Source organism: Cebus imitator, unplaced genomic scaffold (assembly GCF_001604975.1).
Source record: "Cebus imitator isolate Cc_AM_T3 unplaced genomic scaffold, Cebus_imitator-1.0 Scaffold349, whole genome shotgun sequence".
NCBI lineage: Eukaryota > Metazoa > Chordata > Mammalia > Primates > Cebidae > Cebus > Cebus imitator.
Window position 1 is genome coordinate 615,516 of NW_016107664.1, and position 24,424 is coordinate 639,939.

At 40.2% G+C, this 24,424-nt stretch overlaps 1 protein-coding gene across 4 annotated transcripts in view; it reads left to right on the plus strand.

Moving 5' to 3' along the window:
- The window catches only part of POU6F2 (POU class 6 homeobox 2), a 473,172-nt gene extending 452,521 nt beyond the window's left edge, over window positions 1-20,651 (plus strand). For 3 of the 4 annotated variants that reach the window (XM_037730523.1, XM_017506155.2, XM_037730520.1), the window contains 3 exons: window positions 3,343-3,511; window positions 12,621-12,789; window positions 16,221-20,651. In XM_037730523.1, coding sequence (XP_037586451.1) covers window positions 3,343-3,511; window positions 12,621-12,789; window positions 16,221-16,725 — 843 coding nt within the window. In that variant the 3' untranslated portion in view covers window positions 16,726-20,651. The remainder of the gene's footprint in view (window positions 1-3,342; window positions 3,512-12,620; window positions 12,790-16,220) is intronic. The other variant, XM_037730522.1, reaches the window with a different exon arrangement.
- Window positions 20,652-24,424: the final 3,773 nt, after the last annotated feature.

Sequence of the window (24,424 nt, forward strand, 5' to 3'; positions counted from 1 at the left end):
GATGCCTTTTGACTCTCCTTTTGACTCTATGGACATAGAATAAGTTTTTAAAATAATTGTTTCATTTTCATCTCAAATTTCTTCTCTCACCTAGCTAAATGCATAAGACCTAGCTTGCTCTAGTGATTTTTTTTTTTTTTTTNTTTTTTTGAGACAGAGTCTCTGTCACCCAGGCTGGAGTGCAGTGGCACGATCTTGGCTCACTGCAACCTCCCCCTCCTGGGTTCAAGTGATTCTCCTGCCTCAGTCTCCCGAGTAGCTGAGACTACAGGCGCATGCCACCACACCAAGCTAATTTTTTGTATTTTCAGTAGAGACAGGGTTTCACCATGTTAGCCAGCATGGTCTCGATCTCCTGACCTCATGATCCGCCCTCCTCGGCCTCCCAAAGTGCTGGGATTACAGGTGTGAGCCACTGCGCCCGGCCGCTCTAGCGACTCTTAAGCAAAATTACAGCCTAGTAATTTTTTCTTTACTGTGTTGTGTCTGAGGAAAAAATATTTAAATTGATTGGTGTCTTTTCCAAGTCCTTGACGGTTCTTTACCACACCCAGGGCCAATAAAATATTGATGGAATGGTAAAACTGAAGACTATCTCATGATTCAGTAACTCAAAACTATAAAAAGCTTTTGCCAAGTAACACTATTTAGAAGGAAAACTCAATAGGTTATAGTGGGTAGATTGACATGCAAATATCCATCACATTTTATTAAACAAATTAAAAATAGATTTAATCTTTAATATATGTCCCTACAGTATAAAATTTACTGGATTCAATTGTTGATTATGTGCTCAGCAGATTGGCTAATTACCTTTGGCAGATGCTTGATGCATATTAATTTGGGATCCCCCATCAATTGTAACTGTCTTTGGTTTGTAATCTAGCTTCTACTTCACATAGCTAAGTAACAATACGGGCGTTCACTTGAAATGTAACTGCAAACAATTCTGTGGGAGGCACAAGGTGATTTCCTAGGAAGAACCCTGCACTATGGGGTGGGAGCTTGGCTTCTAATGTTCAGCAGCCACATAGGCTGGTTATTTACTTCACGTAATCCTACCAAACACATCTGCGGCATAGAAATACCATGTAAGTCAGGGAGCCATTATTAATTATTAACACAGGGGACCAGAAAGGGAAGTAGCTCCTTCAGCATATTTCAAGAGTAGGTCCTTACTAACAATTGTCTGAAAGTAAAACATTAACTTAATGGTTAAAAACACTTTAGGGAATCAAAAAGCATGATGATCCTAAGAGTCAGCAAGAATGTGGAACAACTGGAATTTTCATACATTGCTGGCAGGAACATAAAATGGTACAGCCACTTGGGCAATCAGTTTGGGAGATTCTAAGAAAGTTAAACATGCATTTACAGGATGATCCAGAAGTTCCACTCCTAGATATTTACATAAGAGAAACAAAAACACAAGTAGACACAAAGCCTTGTTCATAAATGTTTATAACACCTTTATTCATCATAACCCCAAACTGGAAACAACCCAAACACCCACCAACAGATAATTTCATAAACAATATACCATATTCATATATGATATGGAAGGGAATACTATTCAGCAATTAAAAAGAAACTGAGCTACCAAGGCATGCAACAAAATGAATGAATCTCAAAAACAGTATGCCCAGCAAAAGGAGCCAGATGCAAAAAGAGTACATACCGTATGATTCCATTTCTGGACTCATGCCAAATGAATCCAGAGTGACAGAAAGCAGAGCAGTTGCAGTCTAGGGCAGGGAGTCGAGGGGAAATTGATGGCAAAGGAGAGGAAGGAACATTATGGAATGATGAGAAGGTTCTATATCTTGATTGTGGTGGTGGTTTCACACATGCACACATTTGACAAAATTCATCAAACTCTGTGTTTAAAATGAATTTATTTCATTATGTATAAATTATATCTCAATAAAGTTTAATGAAAAAATGAACACACACACACCGGGAAAGCAGTAACAAATGCGAAGTTGAAACACCCCAGGCTGGCTCTTAGGTGCTAACAAGGTGGTAGACCTTCTCAGATTGGTGCCTGTTTGGGGGACAGCTCTCCCACCAAAGTTCGGGTCCTGACCTAATTCTACTCACATGCTGATTCCCCTTACAAAAGCCTTTCCACACCTCTGTGAGAATGATGATGGATATGAAAATGCTTTACAAACCGAAAAGTGCTACATCCAATCAACAAAGGTGGCTAATGCTGAGACTCATTGTCTACCTGCTTGGGGTCCTGGACTGCCCTTATGGAAGATTTCCAGGAGAAAAACAATGATGGAAAGACATCCCTCCTAAGTCTCCAAGTAGACCTAGAACCTGCAAGCATTTCCCTTTCCTCTCTCCTTTCTCTACTCAGCTGAGCTCCTCTCACCTCTCAGAGCAACAGTCCTTTGATAACCTGTAGAAGAATCATGAATAAATGAATAGAAAGACAGCCTTCCTTAACATACACACCATTTTAAAAATTTAATTAATTCTTCCTTGTGGAATCGTGACTAAGAGCTCAGGTCCCAGGGTCAGACTTCATGTGTCCAGAGACCAGCTCCTCCACACTTGCTGGCTAAACCTATAAAATCCTTTAGCTTCTCTGTGTCTCAGCTTCCCTGTTTGTAAGAGAGGGGTGGAAATAGTACCCACACCACAGGCTGATAGGAAAATTAATGAATGTCCTTAGTACAGTGGCCAGCAAGAGTAAGAAAGTAACAACTGAGAGCTACAAATCCTACCAGATATTTTTGTCCTGACTCCCCATCTTCTCTCTGAATTTTCCTTAGGATATCAGAGAGCATTTTATCAACTCCACAGAAACGCATCCAGATTCTTGAGTCTGGAAGAAAAGGAAGTTCCCATACACATTCAGCCTACATTGGAACTTTTCTAAAAATACCACTTACATTGGAAAAAATAGTGGGGCGCAGCCACACCTTTAAGTTTGAGTTTCCCATTCTGAGTTAATGGTGTTATATTTTATCTATATTTACTTGAGAAGCCTGTCAAGTGTGCTGTAACTGTATGAATAGACTTTTAGAAAGAGTCCAGCCACACACCAGGGTTGAGAAATGCTGAAAACTGGGTGCTTTAACAAGCCAAGTAGGGAATTAATAATATATTTAGAGTTACTAATAAACTCCAGCCTGGGTAACAAGAGCGAAATTCCCTAAAAAAAAAAAAAAAAAAAAAATGCCTGCCTGCTGTGTAGGGTGTGCACTCTTCCTGAAAAGTATATATTCTTAGAAATAAAATGATTCACCCCCAGATGAAACTCCTGTTCCCTGGCATTTTCCCCCTAATTTTTCATTCATTTGTGTATTTTTTTTACATCCCCTCATGTAGCTCCACCAACCCTCCCAGACGTCAGTGGGTCAAGCAGCCTCCCAAGGCAACCTTCTGCACCTGGCTCACAGCCAAGCATCCATGTCTCAAAGTCCCGTCCGGCAGGCTTCCTCTTCTTCCTCCTCATCCTCCTCTTCTTCAGCTTTGAGCGTGGGCCAGTTAGTCAGCAGTAAGTATCCTTTCTGGCTCAGTTTAAATCATGGTGGCCTTCTTGTTGCCTATTTGCAATGTCTTCCTCCTTGTCTCTCTCTCACTCTCTCTTTCTCTCTCAACCCTGCAGAGGAATTTCCTGGCACTGCTAGGTCAATATTGAGATGAAGTCCGTCCCCAGGACCAGATGGTTCCTTAGGGAAGCAGGCCCCTAAAGCACACTCCCTGGATTAGTGGCTATCAAGGACCGGGTTCCATCTTAAGTGGCTCCTGATGTGCTGAGTCAGTCCTGCCACTTCAGAAGGTAGCAACTGATCAGCTTTCAGGGCATGAGCCACATAGCTCACAACTGAAATAACCAACAACAGGCACTCAGCTGGCGGGTCAAGCTGCTTTTCTGTGTGTTTGAAGTCCCCTGCCGTTCTATTTGTAGGTGTCAGAGGAAATAAAAGAGAGCATGCCTGTGGGCGGGTAGGTGTGTGCGTACAATGAGCCGCCTCAAGTGGCATGTAGGGGAAGCTACATGGGCTGGAATCAGATGAGAAATCTCCAAACAACCATTCATGAAATAGAATAACCCTGCAAGTCTGCCTCGCTAAACACCATTCTAAAAACTATATATAGTTTTTAGATATATAGATAGCATATTTATCACATGCAAATAACAGCATGTTAAGATGGATGGGACAATGGTCTGATTTAGTGTCAGTCACCTTTAATGCAGTTTTTACTTATATATAAAACTGCAGAACATGTGCAAAGATTGCAATTCACTAGTGACCAAAACTCCAGTCGCTATGGTGCCTCCATAGGCATCTATGCCTATAAAATGAGGACATGTGAGGATCTGTGTTTGGTTTAGTGTCATGAATGACCTGTTATAGCAGCAACAGTAGGATCCTCACATATCATGGGGCAAATCTTAAAGCAAAATGGAGGGTTGCCATGACCTCCCTGACAAGCAATCCTTCATAAAAAAGAAAAATAATTTTATTTATACATATATACATATGTCTATATTCAATTATACTGATAATTCAGCTAAGAAAGATGCTTGTGGGTGGGGAATAAAATAGAATGAGGCATTATGGAAAGATGTCAAAATGCCCGGGAAGGCCAGGCACGGTGGCTCACGTCTGTAATTTCAGAACTTTGGGAGGACTAGCTGCGCAGATCACCTGAGGTCAGGAGTTCGAGACCAGCCTGAGCAATGTGATGAAACCCCATCTCTAGTAAAAATACAAAAATTAGCCAGGCATGGTGGCATGTGCCTGTAATCCCAGCTACCTGGGAGGCTGAGACAGAAGAATCACTTGAACCCGGGAGGCAGAGGTTGCAGTGAGCTGAGATTGCACCATTGCAACTCCAGCCTGGGCAATAAGAGTGAAACTCTGTCTCAAAAAAAAAAAAAAAAAAAGTTCCCAGGTACCTCACCAGACTAGCCTGGATGCTCTTGATCTTAAAGATGGGTCAACACCAGAGTTTCAGAATACATATACATTTTCCATCAACTGTATTTTAGGTTGTTTCAATATACAACCCTCTCCAGAAACCTTAGTCTGACTTGCATAAAGTTAAGGATAAAGTGAATTTAATTATAGCCAGATTTTCCCCAATTAAAAAATTCTTCCTAGGGTTGTTGTGGGAAAAAGAGTCAAACTTTGTTGCAATTGAATATTTTGTATAAGTTTCTGCAAAATACTCCATTTCTAAATGGCAGCAAGGTCACAAATTTAGGATAGGCTGTTAAGCTTTGGTCCTGAAAGAAAAGGAACCAAAGTTAAGCATCTTACAGAGAAGAAATAAGTTAAATATGAAAAAGAAGTACAAACAACCTCCTACTAATAGTGTTTCACACAAGGTAAAGAGTTAACATGTGTAAGATGGATAGAAAGATGATTGAAGGGATTGGCAGACAGCAGACAGTCAGATGGATGGAACTGGGTTCTCTCCAGTCACTTGTCATAGCTGGGCAGTGAAGGATTAGTCTTTTTCAGAAATCAATAACAAAGATACTTTAATGGGCCAGATAGAATTTCCATTGCACAGTAGCCAGTGGGACATATAAGTTCTAGGTTTATGATGAATGAACTATATTATATATCCTTGGTCTAAAATATAAAGACTTGGGAAAGAGACACTCTTTTACCACATGCAATTGAAGCAGGAAACTTCAAACCCATATGCAGAGGCTGAAGGACACCATGCTAGCTCCATACTAGCTCTGGCAGACCAACAGAGTCTAACAACACGACCAGGAATTGCACTTTGCCCTAACCATTGCTGGACTTAAGAGTTGTTAGAAATTTTGAGCATGCTGTTTACTTAATTCCCTTCTGTCTCAAACCCAACTACAGAATGAATAGAATATGGATCATATCCCTCTGGTTCCATAATTTGCTATGATGGCTCACAGAACTCGGGGAAATACATTTACTGGTTTACTATAAAGGATATGATAAAGAATACAGATGAACAGCTAGATGAAGAGGTACACAGGGCGAGGTCTAGAAGGATTCCAAATTCAGGAATTTCTGTCCCCATAGAGTTGGAGGGTACCACTCTCTCGGAATGTGGATATGTTCACCAACTTGGAAGCTCTTCGAATTCCACACCTTAGTGATTTTTGTGGCAGCTGCATCATGTAGACATGATTGATTATTAAACTCCAGCCCTCTTCTATCCCTAAAGAATCAATGTGGGGCTAAAAGCTTCAAGCTTCTAATCATGGCTTTGTCTTTCTGATGACCAACCAGTATCATAAAGCTAACCAGGAGCCCCTAAGAGTTATCCCATTTCAACAAAAGATGCTCCTACCATCCAGGACATTCCAAAGGATTTAGGAACTCTGTGTCAGGAACTGAGGTCAAAAACTAAATATTAGAACAAAAGATGCTCCTAGCACCCCTATTTGTTAGGAAATTACCAGAGTTTTAGGAGCCCTGTGCCAGGAACCAAGGATGAAGACCAAGGTTTATATATATATATATATATATATATATATAAACCTTGGTCTTCATCCTTGGTTTATATATAAAACCTTCAACCTTGGTTATAGATATATAATCTTCAACCTTGGTCATATACATATATATATATCTCCTTGGTCTTCTTCCTTGGTTCCTGGCACAGGGCTCCTAAAACTCTGGTAATTTCTTAACAATTACTAGATATAATAAGATATATATATCTTATAAGATATATATATGATATATAAGATATATATAGCATATATATGATATATATCTTATAAGATATATCTTATCATATCTAGTAATTGTTAATTATATAATTAGATATAAGATATTGTGATATGTGATATCATAATAATATCACAGTTATATCACAGATATAATAAGATATATATATATATACATCTTATTATATCACAATATCACCAAAACTTTGGTCAAAATCATTGCCAGTGAGTCCTCCATGTCATTGTCAAAGAAGGTCATCCTACTGTTGGCTAACCTGCCATATGCCAGATGAACTAGAATAGGTGGATCATACAAAAGTTTTGCCCACTCCAAGCAAAAGAATGCCAAGTTAATACCTTAGTAATGATAACAAGATCTTCATATGCAAAGAAGAGCACATCTGGGTTCAGAATTACCAAGCATGCATACTTGTTAGAAAATCTGCACAGTACTTATTTGTAGCACCTACACACCTTGCCTTGTGTTAAACCTTCCTCAGTCTCCATAGTCATCAGAGGTGGTATAGTTTTTATAAGCACAATTTTTAGAAAGTCTAGAAGAAAAGTCAAACAAGTGACTTGACAAATGTCCCAATTAGGTTTAAGATTTACAGTGCACTGTTTAGAAATAGGTAGATTTAGGGTTTTGATTGCTTGCTGGATTTTTTTCCAGTATACATTTTCTGAACCCCTAAGCTTGGTCCTTAGACAGCAAATGACTTAGTTCCAGAAAAAAAACAAAACTATAAAGTGAATGTAAAGATGGATGGCAATAGAATATAGCACAGTGAAACCCCTGATTCACAATTCATGCCATTTTCTACAACCCAAAGAGGTCAACATATTGCAAAAATTCTGTTCTCCCAAATTGCGTTGGAAACTCCCAAATGGTTTCCTATTTCTCAGAAATATTTGGTAAATATGCCCATTATTTGCTGTGAGAATAGCACTAAAAAGCAGACAGCTATTTACATAAGAGAGTTAATTAATTCACACCTTTGGAAGCTTCTTTAAAGATTTATATTACTCTCGTAACAATCCCACAAATCAGGAATCATAAAAGGATGATGTTGATGCATGGTGACTATTCAACCCATTTAGCAGCTCCTTACACCGATGCCCGGGCTAAGAGTGGGAGGGAGCTAAATTTAAAAAAAGAAACAAACAAATAAAAACAATCCATCCTGACTAATGCATCCTGAGCACTCAATTCAGTATGGGCCCAGTGACCATGCAACCAGATTCTACAAAACAGGTTTGTTTTCATACAGTCTGCATTTAGCACCCATAAAAATCTTTTTTACTTTTCAGTCCATGCATCCCAGATTTGATTCGGGAAATGTCATCATTATATTTATAAGTCACTGCCAATTTTCAATGCCATTTTAGCCTAAGTCCCCAGCCCAGTTAATCCCTCTATAAGTTGATCAAGGGGCAAACTCAGAGTGGACCCTGGCCATCATTGCTATTACTTTCTGGCCCTGTCTTTATTATATCAGGCTCATGTAATCTGGAGCCAACTTCTATAAAAGATGCCACTTCCTCCACCTTCCATGGAAACCCCAGATTGGGTTTCCCTAGAGCTGGATAAAAGTGCTGGATCCACCTTGTGGGAGATCTGAGGGTTTTTCCCTAAAATTCCCATTAAGGTGACATTCAGGTTCATCCTTAAAATAAACCCAACCTCCCCATAGCAAGGAGAATAGATGACAGAAAGCCAGATTGACCTAACCCAGGAAAGATTGTCAAACACTGAGCTAGGTTGAGAGCTGAAGCAGCATTCCAGAAAAGACCCTATTTATCACAATCACCTCTTGTTACCCCTTTTCAAGCTGAAAAGTATACATTCCTTAAGGAAGAAAAACTATTCTCATAGTGAAACAACCTCGAGTTTAAGACAGAAACTTCGGGATTAAAAAAAAAAAAAAAGCATTAGTCTTTTGATTAATTCAAAATATCTTACAGACACCATTTGAATTCTCCCAAAGTGTGAAGACAAGTCCCACATGTAGTAATCAGGGTAAAGCTAATGTTTTTCTAGAAGTGGACCCCTTTTTTGAATGGGAAGACTTTTGTAGTTTCAGAATCCATGGAGCAAAACCATAAAAGTAACATTCTGTCATCTGAATTTTATGGATAAGAACACTAATATAAAGAAAGCATTCACCTCCAGCAATCAACAGATTTTGCAGAGAGATGCTACTTTGTCCAGCAGACCATCACCCTGCTTAAATTTCACAAGAATTTCTATTTTATCACAGATCTAAGTAGAACCAGGAGAAAATACAAAGCGGAAACTGTCAGAGGAGGAAGAAGGAATTCAGCTTCGTGGTGGAAAATCTTTCTTGGGGCCTCATGAAGACACTGGGCCCAGTAGCCCAGGCTCCCATCCCCTTGAGCTTTAGTTAAAGTTTGATCATCCACACACCACCACTCAATGCACACAAGCTACAAGTCCACAGTGATCTCACAAAAAGCAGCCTGCACGATCACACATACAGATTTAGTTGATAGTCTCAAGAAACTAGTAAGGACACCTAAACAAAAGAGGCAGCAGGGGAAGGGAAGAAAGATGAGAGGACACATTTACATAAAATGTGAGCCCAAGTCATAAACCTGCCCAATCCTGTACCACTGTCTGGTGGTGACGCAGGCCCTGGGCCTGGAGTAGACCGTGGAAACCCTTCCAGATTAAAGACCTGCCCGTCACATACTGGTTAATTCAACTGAATCTAGCTGATCTAGAGATGGGGCTAATAAAGGCAAACATTTTACTTTCCCAGCCCACTGATTCCCAGAACTTGGCCACTTGCCATATGTAGTGCGAGCGGGGTAAGGAAAGGACGGGGGGGTTGCCTGTTCCGCAGCCGCTCCTCAGCAGACCTATCTAGCCCATCAGTCCTATACAAGTAAGGGAGCAAATTTTCTGTGTAGAGAAGCCTGCTGAATAATGGTAAAGGGTCAGTAAAGACAATGGCACGCAGAGGGCGCCACACCCAGACTTGATCGGGCCAGGGCCACAAAGAAAGATTTCTTTCTATAGTTGGGGTCAGCAGATCCCTGCAACAGAATCGCCTGTTACTTGTTAAAAATGCACATCCCTGGGCCCAAAGCGGTGACTGTTACAGCTGCCAAATTAAGAAAATCACAGTCCTAAAAGTGGTATTGTTACATGGAAAGTCTCCAGCTTTCCATTTTTTTTCTGTTTTGAACCTCCATGCTCACCCCTGCATAGCTGCCAAACCCTTCTTCCCTCTCTCAGAGAGGTGACCCCTCTCTCGCTGTACCATTCTGTACTCTCTGCTCTAAACCAAAATTTCTCAGCTATTATTTTATTATCACCCCACTCCCCCTGCAAAGAGCATTTTTAGGGTTTTGTTTTTTTTTTTTTTAAAAATCTTAATTGCCCTCCTTCCTCTCCACCCCGTCACTCCATGACATTTTAATACCACAGATATATTGCACATCTGCTCTGTCGATGTACTGTGGCCCTTTGGGGAACCACAACCATTATACTAAGACTTTTCCTGCCTCCCCCTGAGAACCAGTATCAGTCCCATTGGGAATGCACGCTTTAAATGCAAGGTCACAAAATGGGCCGAGCAGGGAGCATGTTGGAGGCTGGGTGCTGTGAAGATAACGAGGAGCTGGAGGAGCAGCCAGAATCAGTTCCAGACGACTGGACGTTACCAAGTGCAAATGTACACCTGGGGCAGCCAGATCTTCTAACATTTCAAAAGAATTTGGAAAACAGAGATTTTCCTTTAGAAATAAATGTTTACATGTTAGCAAGTAATTTTTTTTTTTATTAGTGTAAACACTAAGAAATCTGGGTTTTATTTGCACGCTGCTCATTTGCAACTTTTGCCCTAGGCAAAAGATGATTTTTTTTCAGGGGGAAAGGAGAAAAGGGCTCAAGCCGCAACTGCCGGAAGTGAGCTCCCATAATCCTTAGCTTGCCCGGAAGCCGCTCCAGGCTGCTGTGCTGGTGCGGTTTGAGATCCAGAGCGCAGCGTCCACCAGGGACGACTCAAACAAATCTCATTAGCCAAGGGTTGTTGCCTCTGGGAGTAGTTTTGGGAGAAAAAAACAGGATTTCCATTCATCTTAACAGTCAAACCGGTTTTATAGTCACTGTCCACCCCCGCCCGCCCATGCTCATAGATTCCCAATGTGCTACACTGAAATATTCACCACTCCTAGCACGAACTCCTGCTTCACCCTACCAACCTTACAGATCCCCACGGTGCACTGCTACTCCTTGCATTTATGCCTGTGTGCACACTGTCACCACTGACCAGACTAAATGGCTCCTCCATTCTCCGAAAACTGCCCATTGGGGAAGACCTAGATGAATCCTCCCTCCTCTCCTCTCTCCATTCTCTGCACATCCGGTGTGAATATCATACCATTAGCTCTTGATTATGCTCTGTCTGATATTTTTCTGTTTCTTATGCATTAGTATTAGATCCCAACCCCCTATAGACTCCGTAGAGGCTGGAACTGTTTCTGATATTGCCCCTCCCTCCACTCCAGACTCCCAGAAGTTACTTGTCAAAAATATTTATAGACTGATTGCAGTAGTTATACCACTTTTCAATCTTTCTACAACAAAATTATGAGTAATGACATCCTACAGGACTTTTTGTTGTTGTTTTAATGTGAAGATAAAGGACAATCTATACCTGTTTTGTTGATTCTGTTGACAGAGTCCATTATCCTTCAGCTGGAAGAGATTTCTCCCCAGTAATGAGAAAATCTACACATGAAGCTCCAAGCTCCCCACAGATATTAACATCCTTATTTAAAAGTCCTTGAAAATGGGCATTTGGCATGCAAATGTTCTGGCTTTGTGGGATTTTTCTTTTCTTTTCTTTTTTTCCACAACAACTAGAGTTTCTATAGTTCTCAGCCCAAGAGAGTAATATAGTCTGTCACAGTCCTTGGACAAGTACTAGAATTTGCTGAAATTGATGGGTTATTGAGCAGAAAAAGGAAGAGAAAAACTTTTCACCTAAGTCCGAGGAATGAGGTGAAGAACAATAGAGTCAGCTCACAGGGAGAATGGCTTCACTACAGGCAGGATTGAGCAGCACTTTGAAATCTTCCGCCATCCCCAACCCATGCTGTCTCCAGCTTGGTGTTCGCTTTCATTTATCCAGGGATCAGTAGCCGGGGGGGAAAAGTTTCATTCTCCAGCTGTTGTGTCATTTCCCTTGATAAGTCCTAAATTGACCGCGTTATCCGGCACCAAAGGAATTTTCCTGTGGTAGGCATTTTTTATTATGTGCCCTTTCAGGGGACAAAGGCATCTGTCAGTAAACTGCTATGGGGGGAAAAAGACAATATCGTTCTCACAGTTTCATAAGCATGTTCTTCTGAAGAACTAATGTGAACGTGAGAAATTAGGCAACATTATGATCTGTTAGCCTGGCTGTTAGCCTGGCTGCATTGGTGATCAGGTGAAGGAAAAATACAAAATACTATTTTCTTCAAGAGCAATTTTTAGCATTAAAGATACTAATTAAAACATTTTAAATGGAAACCTTTCCCTTTGTATATTTTGCACAGTATTTGAACATATTTATGGACAAAATGGAATCGTACCCCCATAGCAAGTGCCTCCCAGTGCTGGCTGTTACTTGTTAAGCCCTAAGGAGCATGCTGTGGCACTGGGGAAGCGGCAGTGTGAGCAAGCTGTGGTTTTATCTGGGACAGAAATATCTCGAAGGATGATTTGTGGAGGTGTAATGAGTTGAGGATGGAGTCTTGGGTGTCTCACGTGGGAGACAAAGAGAACATTTTCTGAGGCTGGTTTCCCCACTCCTCTGCTGTTAAAAGAGAGTCACTTTCTTGTAAACCGTAATAAACAGATATTGCTCGGCTGTGTGTTGACGTATTGATCCTATTTTTAAAAACATCTCCACAGATCCTCAAACGGCAGCGGGTGAGGTGGATGGGGTTAATCTGGAGGAGATCCGAGAATTTGCCAAAGCTTTTAAAATCCGGCGCCTGTCCCTTGGCCTGACCCAGACTCAGGTGGGACAGGCTCTCAGTGCTACAGAGGGCCCCGCGTACAGCCAGTCGGCCATCTGCAGGTAACCCGCGCCTGCATGCTGTCATCTCACCCAGCCGGCCTGGGCCTCGTTTGTCCTTGCGGCTCAGCTTTTCTTCATCGGGTGGGCAAAGCTGGAGGGGCAGAGAGTGGGAACAAAGTTTGTGGGCAGCTATATGTTGGGATCGGTGATCTTGATGCAAACAACGCTGCTGAAGCAGATTTGGGGGTCCTGGCTTGATAACTCCTGTCAACTCACAAAGAACTTCCAAGGCAGTCTCATTGGAAATACACTAGCCCCAGGGTCAGGGGCCTTTCTCCTGGGCCCACACTCCTGTGCAGCTGAGAGCCACCAACTTTGTCTGCACATAGGTACCCCGAGCAAATGTTGTAAAGCTGCCATTCCTAATTTGTGTTAACGCCTTCACTATTTCTGACCAGAGATGGCTATCAGGATTTTCCAAGAAAACACACATTAAAAAACAAAAAAAATAACTATCTTGTGACCTTGAAGGTTTTAACGCCTTCTCAGACACAGCTTTAAAAGCACATTTATAAAAAATAAAATAAAATAAGCGGATGCTTTAAATGGCTCAAAAAAGAGTGGTGAGAATCTGGCCTAACCTTGCCCATCTCCCCCAAATTAAATAAATAAATGACAGAATCCGGCCTTGGTTGTGTTCAAGTTGATCCGGGTTAAGTGGTCAGAAGCAGGCCCCGTGCATGCATGTGTGTGTTGCACTAATCCCATGTTTATGCATGAGGTAACAAAGGCACTTCGGTAAGAGCTTTTTCCTCTTGGGCAATACCTTATGAGTCCTCCTCCATCAGGAAAAGCTAAGAAACCAACTCTAAACTCATTTAAGTGGATTTTGTTCTTGGTGATCCATGAAATGCTATCTTTTTATCTGCTCTTTATACTTTTAATGTATTCCCCAAAGGACGGAAGTGTACTTTTCCTGCAGTTTAAGACTAAGGTTATAAATAACATCAGTATGGGGTAGTAGCTTGCAGCTCACATTTTGCTCAATGATTTTCCATAAAACCCATTGATTGTTGTTAAATACAAAAAGCACCATAGGATCCTCTCACTTCTATGGCCTCCCCTACTGTTTTTTCTTATAAGATACCTCCCTGTAGAAAATAACCTTTATTCAGTCTATACAAGGATACTACTGCTGGGAAATTTGTTTCAAGGCTTGTATATGTTATTCCAAACAACATGTACAGAAGCGGCAACACTAACAAGCAGCATCCATGATATGAATATCATTGCTCCCTGTTGGGAAGCATTAATTTTGTTTCATCTTGACAGCCTTGGGATAAAGGCAGCCACAGGTTTTTAAGTTGTTGCCAATTTTCTTTTGGTGCTATATTCCTGTTTAACTTATTATTAGTCCTAAAATGTGATTTCCTTTTATTGATATAAGCACTAGCTAATGTTTAATGTTTACCTCATACACCTAGCATTTCTAGGGCATTCTCAGTCAAATATGTTAATTTCTAAAGTCTACCCCAGAGAGAGGTAAAAGAGCTGTGGCTGAAATGTGGAGACTTTGGGAATTCCTATTATAATAGAAGATGTCTGATGCCTTGACTTTTGGGCCTTTCTCTAGCTTCCTATATTTCATTGATCGTTTTAGGAGCTATCAAGAAAAGAAAGAAAGACCAAGATCTTACATTGGAACAATTTAAGTGAATTCAAACGGTGGTGAGGAACCTGCTTTGGAGCCTGCACACTCAGGCATCCTTGTCCCTCATTAGCTGCAGTGACTCCTAAGAGCTGCTTTAAATCCCTCCTTATTTAAAAAGAATATTGGAAAAAAGCATTGCCAATACACTGATCAGCCCCATCACAACTTCTGTCTCCTGGTGCCTTGCACTGTAAAGCCTGCTGTCGTGCTATCAAATATTTAAGCTTTGGGGATTTTATGGCAAACGATGGCAAAATGTGGTATGTGGCAAATTAGCACAACAATGAGAGCTTAGGAGATTGCCATAAAGGACAAGTTCATTAAATAACATTAAATGATCAGTTCCCTCTGTATGGAAAGCAAATGTACTCCTTCCCTCCTTGACCAGTACTGGAAGTTGAGTTTTTCAAAAATAAACAAATAACCCTTACATTCTACATAGAAGGGAATACTATGTAAATTACATTAAAATTTGATTCTGTTTGTGCTGCTTATCACATTATAAGAGATCTAAAATGTGCTGCCAAAAATAAGATTGTGGTACATAAAGAAAGCCTCTCCTCTTCTGTCCTTTTGCAAGCATCTTTACAAAACATATTCTGAGTAACACGGGCTCAGTTTAGCTCTATGAGAACAGACCATTGTAATAAGACGCACTCTATAGTCAGAAGTTTTTCAACAGCATGGGACACTGTAAAAGGGAGAGGAGAATTCTATGTATCAGTTGTCATACTGGAGGGCTGTAAATTTGGATTTAGAATAAACAAATGAATAAAACGAATTTCTACTTTTTTGTACTTCATTGAGAGCGAGTGTGAGTTTAGTACCAGGATGACCTCTTAAAACACTCTATATAATTTTGTCCAAGATGCTTCATATTTTTTAAAGTCAATGTAGCAAAGAATTGCTGATAGCAATTGATGTCTAGAAGACCTCATTTACAGAAAATGATATCATTCAAGTACAGTTTGCAGATATCACACATTAAACACAGCTTGGTGCCCTGGTGCAAAAGTACACCATTACCCCGGATGGTGTTTGGAGGGCGGGAGGCGGCCTTAGCACACCCAGGGATGGGGTGTTTTACAGTAATTACCATGTGTCCAGCTGTTTGAGCCAGAACAGGAAAGTAGCAATGGGTTATGTTTTACCTGGAAAGAGAGCATGTTGTTAACTTACATATGGTGAAAATTGTTTATTCCCAGAGAGAGAAAAAGAGAGCGAAGTCAAAATGAGACACAAAAGAGAGATAAAAAGAGAGCCATAAAAAAAGTCCCAGTGGCCATCAGTGACTATGATAATAGCAATAACATTTTTATAACCAAGTCAATGGGGCAAATTTAAAGAAAACCAAATGTAAAATGTAAAGAATCATTTTAAATGAAAGAATGTGACAACTGTCATCTTTGATGGCACTTCCTAGTGTTAATTTTTGCCTTCAGGATTCTGCGGACTGGGGAAATGGACCTGGTGCTATTAAAATAAAAGCTTAGATCTCAGAGTTTATAAGGAAAAGACCTGTGAGTTGTTTGCGTGCCTGTTATAATAGCTCATGCATCCTGCTGTCTCCTCACCCCTGTCTGTGTGCATGTGTGGTTTGCATGGTCTGGCATGGAGCATGCTGGGAAGGTGGGCGCTGGCTTGGGCAGGGCTGGCTACCTTGCAGCTGGCTATTAACCTGCAGTGAATTTGCCCTGCCAGGCAGTCAGGCAGGCAGGCAGGAGGCCCACCCTGGCAGAGGACTCAGTGTAAGACTGTTCTTTCTCAATTTTCCCCCCAGACACACCATCCTGAGAAGCCACTTTTTCCTACCACAGGAAGCCCAAGAGAACACTATAGCTAGCAGTCTGACAGCCAAACTGAACCCTGGCCTTTTGTATCCTGCCAGGTTTGAAAAGCTGGACATCACCCCTAAAAGTGCCCAGAAGATCAAGCCGGTGCTTGAGCGGTGGATGGCTGAGGCTGAGGCCCGCCATCGAGCAGGTATGCAGAACCTGACCGAGTTTATCGGGAGTGAACCATCCAAAAAGCGCAAGCGGCGCACCTCCTTCACACCCCAGGCCCTTGAGATCCTCAATGCCCACTTTGAGAAGAACACACACCCCTCTGGGCAGGAAATGACCGAAATTGCTGAGAAGCTGAACTATGACCGGGAAGTAGTTAGAGTTTGGTTCTGCAATAAAAGGCAAGCCCTGAAGAACACAATTAAACGCTTAAAACAGCACGAGCCGGCCACGGCAGTCCCTTTGGAGCCCTTAACAGACTCTCTGGAAGAAAACTCCTAAAGAGATGCCCACCCATAATCAGAAGCAAAATTCACAGAAACTTAACTCCACCGTTGGGACTCCACAAAAAAATTTTTTTAATTAAAAAAAAAAATGTAAAAATAGCCCCAGTCATCATTACCCTTCTAAGTAAAAGACTAACAAAACTACCAAGTGGACAGAATGCTTTCTACATGTCCGTTGGTTTTCCAAAAAGGAAAAAAGAAATTTTTTTGAAAATTTTTAAACAAGTAATACACCACACCAAAGGTGTGTGTGGTAGGATAGTTCCCTTCCCCCACCTGGCTCCCCCAAAGCCAGTTTTTTAATGGACTTAAAGCAAACCAAATAACCACGTACTGTTTTCTGTATATTATGAAAATGTGAACACATTTTAAGGAAAAAGAAAAAAAAAAACTAAACCAAAAACCAACAACAATGAAGAAACAAAAAACTTTGATCTGTTCAAAGCGAATACAAGCCTGCCACCTGGAGGAAGGACTGCACCCCTTCAGGTACTAAGTGCTGATTCACTATGAAACCTATTAACCAAAGTCAGAAACTGGCATTGCAACGCGATCGTTCATCTCCGCTTCTCCGTGCGTAAAGTTGTGTTACGAATTTTTACATTTGTACTAACAGAACAATAGGAAGCCTGATTTCACTCATCTTTCCCATCTATTGTCTCCACCCATGGGGTGGGTATCATTGTTAAAGCCATTCTGTGAGGTTCATTATTGGGGTTCTTTTGGGGGTGGTGGGGAGGGTGGTCTTTTTTCTTTTTCTTTCTTTTTGATGGGAGGGCATCCTGGATCGTGTGCCAAAGCATTTGTTGCTTTTTTCCCACTATGACTTGTGGGTTTGAGAAAAGAAAATGGAGCCGCGTTTCTTTTCCTCCATTTCTCCATCTCCCTCGCGAGTGGCTCCCGGGGTCTGCTGGAAGGCCACAGAAGTGGGGAGGAACTGTGTCTTTTCCACTCAGACCCTAGTGAAATGCAGGAAAGACTCCAAAATAACTAGGGCTTTGCTCGATGAACTGTCAACACTGGCATAAGCTGTAATTGTGCTCACTGTCCACACCAGAGCTTGGGATTTTTCTCAGTCTGTTGGCCACGTACATGGAGAGCTGACCAAAACTAATTTTGTAATATAAACATAAGCTGCACATTTGGTTCAATACTTACATCTATGTTATGCTTCTGTGCAAAGCAATTTCTCTCAGAAGTCTGATAGCCAAAGAAATGTCTCAAGATTTCAGTCAAATACACACATGGCATGCACACACCCATAAACACACACACAAAGAAACAGGCTAAAAAGAAAGTGATAGCAATTGGATCGTCAAAGGCCATCGTGTATCCTGTTAATCTCATCTTTTCTGCTACTTCTTTCATTCCAATAGCGATGGCAGACTTTTTTCAGGGGGGAATAACTATTTTTCGGGATATATAAATGGAGCAGAAAGGTGGCAGGCAAATTTAAACAACTGGAATTGGGGACTGGGTTCTTCAGGGGAAAAAAAGTTTGAAGAAACTTCCACCAAAAGAAAAAAATATAGAAGGGCTTATCTAACACATCAGAATAGCCTTTTACTATGAGAACTAGAAGATTCTTTCCTTTAAAAAAAAAATTAACTTAAAAGATCTACGGGCCACGATAACCTAATAAGCAAGAAGGACGTGTTGGGATGTGAGGACAGCTGTACGGGTGAGCACTTGGCACCTGCCACTGGTGTTTTCACCCAGGTATAGGCAGACGGTGTTCCATTAAAGGAGCAGGCGAAAGAGAGCCGTCAATTTGCTTGCTGTTGAAATGTAAATATTTATGCATAATTTATAATCATGCTAATGTATTATCTAGAAGTAAGTTGTGAAAGGAAAAAAAAAAGAAACCCAATCTCAAGTTGCCCAACTGATTAAAAATGCCATCTCCTTCCCCTTACACTCCCTCTCCCCAGGGGGTTTGAGTTTCTTCTGTTGGCTCCTTTGCTGGTTGTATAAATGCTACAGTACAATTGTCCCCTCCAGTGATTCATGCAGCAATCAAGAGACTACCAGCAAGGAAACTCTAAAAGGAATCCTGGAAGCGGAACTAGTCGCTTGTAAAGGTGTTTCCATTTCACCAGTCAATGCTAACTGGACCACAGCTAACTTGATCTTCAACGCCAACATCACAGAGCCCCTTTCGCCACCTCAAAAACTGCACAAATACGGACAACCCAGAAACCCAAAACTTTATTGATTATAACAGATTTTGGATTCTCCTAGGACCTGCTCCAAATTCCATCAAGAAAAGTTCCCTGCGAAGAGAAGTTAACAAGATAACATATGACGGATACTAAATATTTAAATATATTCCAGCAGTGGTTACATAAGGCCTGCTCAGTTCTGAGATCTATAATTGGGAGGGTCTAACTAGGACAGGGAAAATATAAAATAAAAGCAATCTTCCAGAGTGGAACAAAAAAGAAATATATTCATCCCACAGTCATAACACCATTCATGTGCAGTGATTTTTTTATAGTTTTATAATTTTGTATTGTTTTATAAATTATTTATAAGGTGTTGTAATGCTTCTTATATTAATTTTTTACAGATAAATTTTTTGCTACAAGGCATAAAAAGGTGCCTGAACAGATTCTTAGGAATATAAATTATACTGTGTAACTCATACGTCTTTGGGACCACACCTAATGCTTAATTTTATGATGACATTTCTCATTTCTACTTGTAAACAACTTCATATGCCAATAGCATTTAAGTGTCTTTTATGTTTTCACGAACTGAAGGTTAAGGTTGCTACCAACAAAAAATAAAAGCCACTTTGGGCATATGTGATTGTATTTCAAGCTTCAGTATTTTTTTCAAGTAATTTTTATTGTCATCTGCATTTCTTCATTACTTCATGAAAAAATGACAATGGATGTTATATTTTACACTTGTTTATAGGTTTTCTTTCTTTTTCAACCAAGAAAATATTTTGAACAGTTGGAAGTTTTAATTGCATTTGCAACGTTTTGGCTTCTTTATGTTGTCATCACACAGATGCACACACACATATACACACAACACAAAAGAGAGAACAAAAAAGCAAAAGGAGCTAGGAAAAACAAAACAAAACAAAACAAGTAGAGGCATATCAAAGAACTCAAGCTATAACCAAAAAGAAATCATAAAATGCCTTTGCTCGTTTCTCTACGCTGGACCAAAGCTCAATATTTGTAGGTATATGCACATTGTATAGATATGGCTAAATGTTGCTGACAATCTCGCAATACTAAACTGTTCCTATTTAAAAAAAAAAAAAAAGAAATACAAACTGTTCATCAATGTTTTACCTCAGCACTCTACTTGTACCAGTTAATGACCAAGCTTAAATAAATGGAGATAAAGGAAATTGATTTTCATTTCAATGTTTGACTGTAAAATCTGTTTGGATAACATTTTGTAATGAGCCTTTTGTCACGTGATTTGCTTGTCTTCAACTTGAAATTATGTGAGGCACATTTGTTTATTTGTTGTTAAGAAAGTAATTTTATTTTTTTGTCCTATGTGCTATGATCTAGACTGGTCACCGGGGTCACTTATGAGGCACCACAAAAAGATCTGCTTCTCCGTGCCTGGAGCAGGCAGCAGGAGGGAGGGCGGGAAACAGGACTGGGTTGTTTTGGAAAAATCATCATGATGAGAAGTTGACATGATAGACTTGTGACCAAGAAGCCAAACTGAATATTTAAAAGCTCCTTACTTGCTCTGACATTGAAACCAAAGCTGATTTTATCTGCACAGGTTGCTTAATATTTAAAAAAAAAAAAAAAAAAAAAAACTGTACTTAATCTAGAGCAATATCTGTATGGTCAGTAAAGCTGCACTTTGTGTATTTCTTAACAGCTTCAGATCTGTCACTTTTAATTTGTACCATAAAAAATAAAGAATTGTTTGACATGAGCTTCCAGACTAAGTGTGTCTCACACTCAGATATGTCATTTAAGTTGTCAGCATTTTTTAAAGTGTATGTTACAACCCCAAACGTTAAGGAAAGGAAGGGGTTCAAGACAGACTGGTTAATATCATTATGTAAACTTTTCAAATGCAATTCTGTATTCATTAAGACCGTTTTGATTGCTGGTTATAGAAATGCAACTCAAATTTGCCTACAGAAAAAGATATTGTGTTGTTTGACTTAATGAGAAGACCCATTGTGGACCTGAAGCACAGCTGGATTCAGTGGTTTCAAAAACATCATCATCCTGTCCTATTTGGCTTCTTTCTCAGATGGATTCTCTAACCATCAACTCTAGAGCTTTGAGTCACACGCCCATTTCTAAACTAAGCGCTGTGCTGGGGAGTGGTGCACATAAATTCACAATATAGGCTCATTCCTGTCTGTGGGAGGAGGATGTGGCCTCACTCTGACAACCCTCTGGGACCACGAGGATTGAAAGACGAGTCCACATAAGAACCAGAAGACAAAAAAAAAAGAGCCTTGGTAATGGGCAGACAAAACCCAGAGCCAGTGTATGACTAACACTCAGCTGTGTGCCAGGTATCATAAAGAGTTTTGTTGGTGAAGAGTGGTCTGCTACTCTTTTGTTTTGTTTTGTTTTGTTTGTTTGTTTTGTTTTGTTTTGTTTTGTTTTTTGAGACAGTCTTGCTCTGTCGTCCAGGCTGGACTGCAGTGGTGCGATCTCGGCTCACTGCAACCACTGCCTCCTGGGTTCAAGCAATTATCCCATGTCAGCCTCCCGAGTAGCTGGGATTACAGGCGCCTGCCATCATACCCAGCTAATTTTTATATTTTAGTAGAGACAGGGTTTCACCATATTGGCCAGGTTGGTCTTGAACACCTGACCTCAGTTGATCCGCCCATCTTGGCCTCCCAAAGCGATGGGATTGATTACAGACATGTGTTACCATGTCTGGCCTTCTGCTACTCTTAAGTAATGTCTGTAATGGCATATTCTGGAAAATTTGGACATTTGGCATATGTTTCTGCCTGAAGTTTAGTATGGATAACAGGAGTGAGTGAATGTTGTTATATAATTCACTAATTCAAAAGATAGGAGCATCTTGCTAATAACACCAGTAAAGAAATAAAATTTGAAATCATAATCTCCATACTTTCAGTTGGCCTTTAGCAAACATTTCTTATGCTACATGGAAATCTGTATATCAACTTCATATTGTGATTGATAAGAAGTGCTTTGGGGTGAGCAACGAAACCAAAAATCTCAGTGACCATGCATTATAAATGAGCCACAAAGGGGCCAGGAAGCTCCAAGCCTGACTTTAAAAGGGGTAAAGAAAAATGCTGATACTTCTGTCTTGACGGGTGAGGGAAAGATAAAAAATAAAGTCATTTTCAATGGTTTTCTTTCCATATATAATATTCTACAAATATTACAGGCAAAGTTCTGCCTATGATTATGCCTATTATTATGAAATATGTTTGAGCTAGGAAACTCTAAACTGTCTTCTTTAAAAAGGACAGCCATCATTTAAATTTAATCATTCCATATTCCACAAATATCTGCTAAGCATTTCATATGTGCCAGAAAATCCTGTGTGCTGAGGACTTAGAAATAAACAAAAAGAATATTTGCCTTCAAGAAACTCATATTTATTGTGCAAAATCAGTGATATTTCTCAAGAAAGTAAAATCATTCCATGTTTCTTATACCATAATAATTCAAAAATAATATAAATTTCAAAATTAAAATGATGGAAACCAATTCTGAGGCTGACTTCAAAACTGAAAATGAATGGATAGGAACAGCCTAGACTTAGAATACAATCACAAGTATCTGTTTTAAATGATTCCAAAAGCTGTTCCAATGACACTATTCTACTAAACCAACCACATGCATACAATATATTCAGTGACAAGTGTAGCAGGACAATGGTTGATGAGTTTAATAAAGAATCTATGCTTGGAAATAGCTAAGATGCAACATGTAGGTAAAACCAACTCCTAACAAAAACAAGCCTGAGCTCCTCATCCGTTGTTCTGCACTATGAAAGGAATCCAACCAAATGTGCCATTTGTTTTACCTACCAGATGTTGAGGAAAGCCATGGTCAAAGGAAGAAGAGGACACCTAAGGAGATCTTCACGAAAACCTTTCTAAAACATATGAAGTATTTCCCCGTTTTCTTAAAACAGACCATAAACATCACTTACCTCTCCAGGGCCTTTCTCCTATTTGCTTTATCCTTGTTAATGGCTCTATCCATCAGCCATCCAAAGCAGAAGTCTAGAAGTTATCCCAACCCCTTTACATACACACACACACACACACACACACACACACACACACACACACCCTCAAGTCACTAAAAGTTCTGGCAATTCTGCCTCATGAATTCCTTTTGAATCTGTTTCTTGGTCTCCATCCCCCACTTTTTTTCCTTCCACTACTTAGTTCAGAACCACCTGCCTCTCACCTGGATCACCATGATATGCTCCTCCTAGCCTCTACACTAATCATATATTTGCCACCAGAGTAGTCATTCTAAAAGGCCAGTATAAATAAATTTCTCTTTTGTTTAAAACCTTTCCAAAGTTACCTTCAGAAAGAGAAACAGACTCTAGCACAGCACACAATACCTTTTGTGATCTGGTCCTTGCCTACTCCCTCAGCCTGATTTCTCATCAAATCCCAGTTCATAGTTATGTACTTGCCACACCAAACTTCCTAAAATTTCTCCACTGCCCAGAGTACTTTTGGTGTAATATCCTCTGCTTGGAATGTCCATCCACAGCGCTGCTGACCTATCTAATTTCTACTCATTCTTTAAGGCTCAGTTCTGTTCAATTCCACAAATAATTATGTTCCGGGCATTGTGCTTCCTTCATCAGAGAATTTATCAAGTTTGCATATTTGTTAGCCACCTGTGAAATGTTACAAAATCACTGCCATTGATCTCTGAGTGGCCCGTGGTCTTGGCTTACAGATAAGTGTAGTTGGCAGTAAGTTCTTTTAACTAGTTGTCATTTGTGTGTGACAGATTTTCCTTGTCTAATAGGAGTAACAGTCATCTCATATTTGCATCTTTTTCAAAGCTCTCTCATATACATTATTTTATTCACTCCTAACATAAGCCCATGGAAGTGTGATGATTCCTGCTTTATACGTGAGAACTAAGAATCATAAAAGTTAATAGCCTTAACCAGGATCCCAGAGTTCATAGATAGAGCTGGTTCTTCAATAAATTAGGAACTAGAATATTCACTAAGCTTAGTACACATTGAAACACAGTAAACTCTGATACTGCCCTGTCTTTGAATCACCAGTGAAAACTATAGTATCTGATACATGGTAGCAGTTCCGGAAAGGCTTACTGCTGTTGATAATTACCAGTTATCTAATTACCAATTTGGGTGAACTTAGCCTGAATGCCTGATGCTTGGCAGAAATAGTAAAGGACACATAAAGGGAAATTAGAAATTAGAAATGCCTATAACATTGTATCCTTTCATTATCACTGAGATTTAGGGCCTCCAGATAAGAAAACAAAGAATTCCAATGATTCCAAAGGCAAATGAGTTAAAACCAACTGAAAGTGAAAGAGAAAATCAGTGGGTCCTAGTCACTAATTCCACTAGTAAGTGAGATGCGTGTGGAAATAGGAAGCTGCCCTGGGACCTGGGCTGGAAGGTCCATTCCAGAACATTCTTTGATACTCTCATGTCACTTTTAAGAGTTTTAGTTGGTTGAGCCC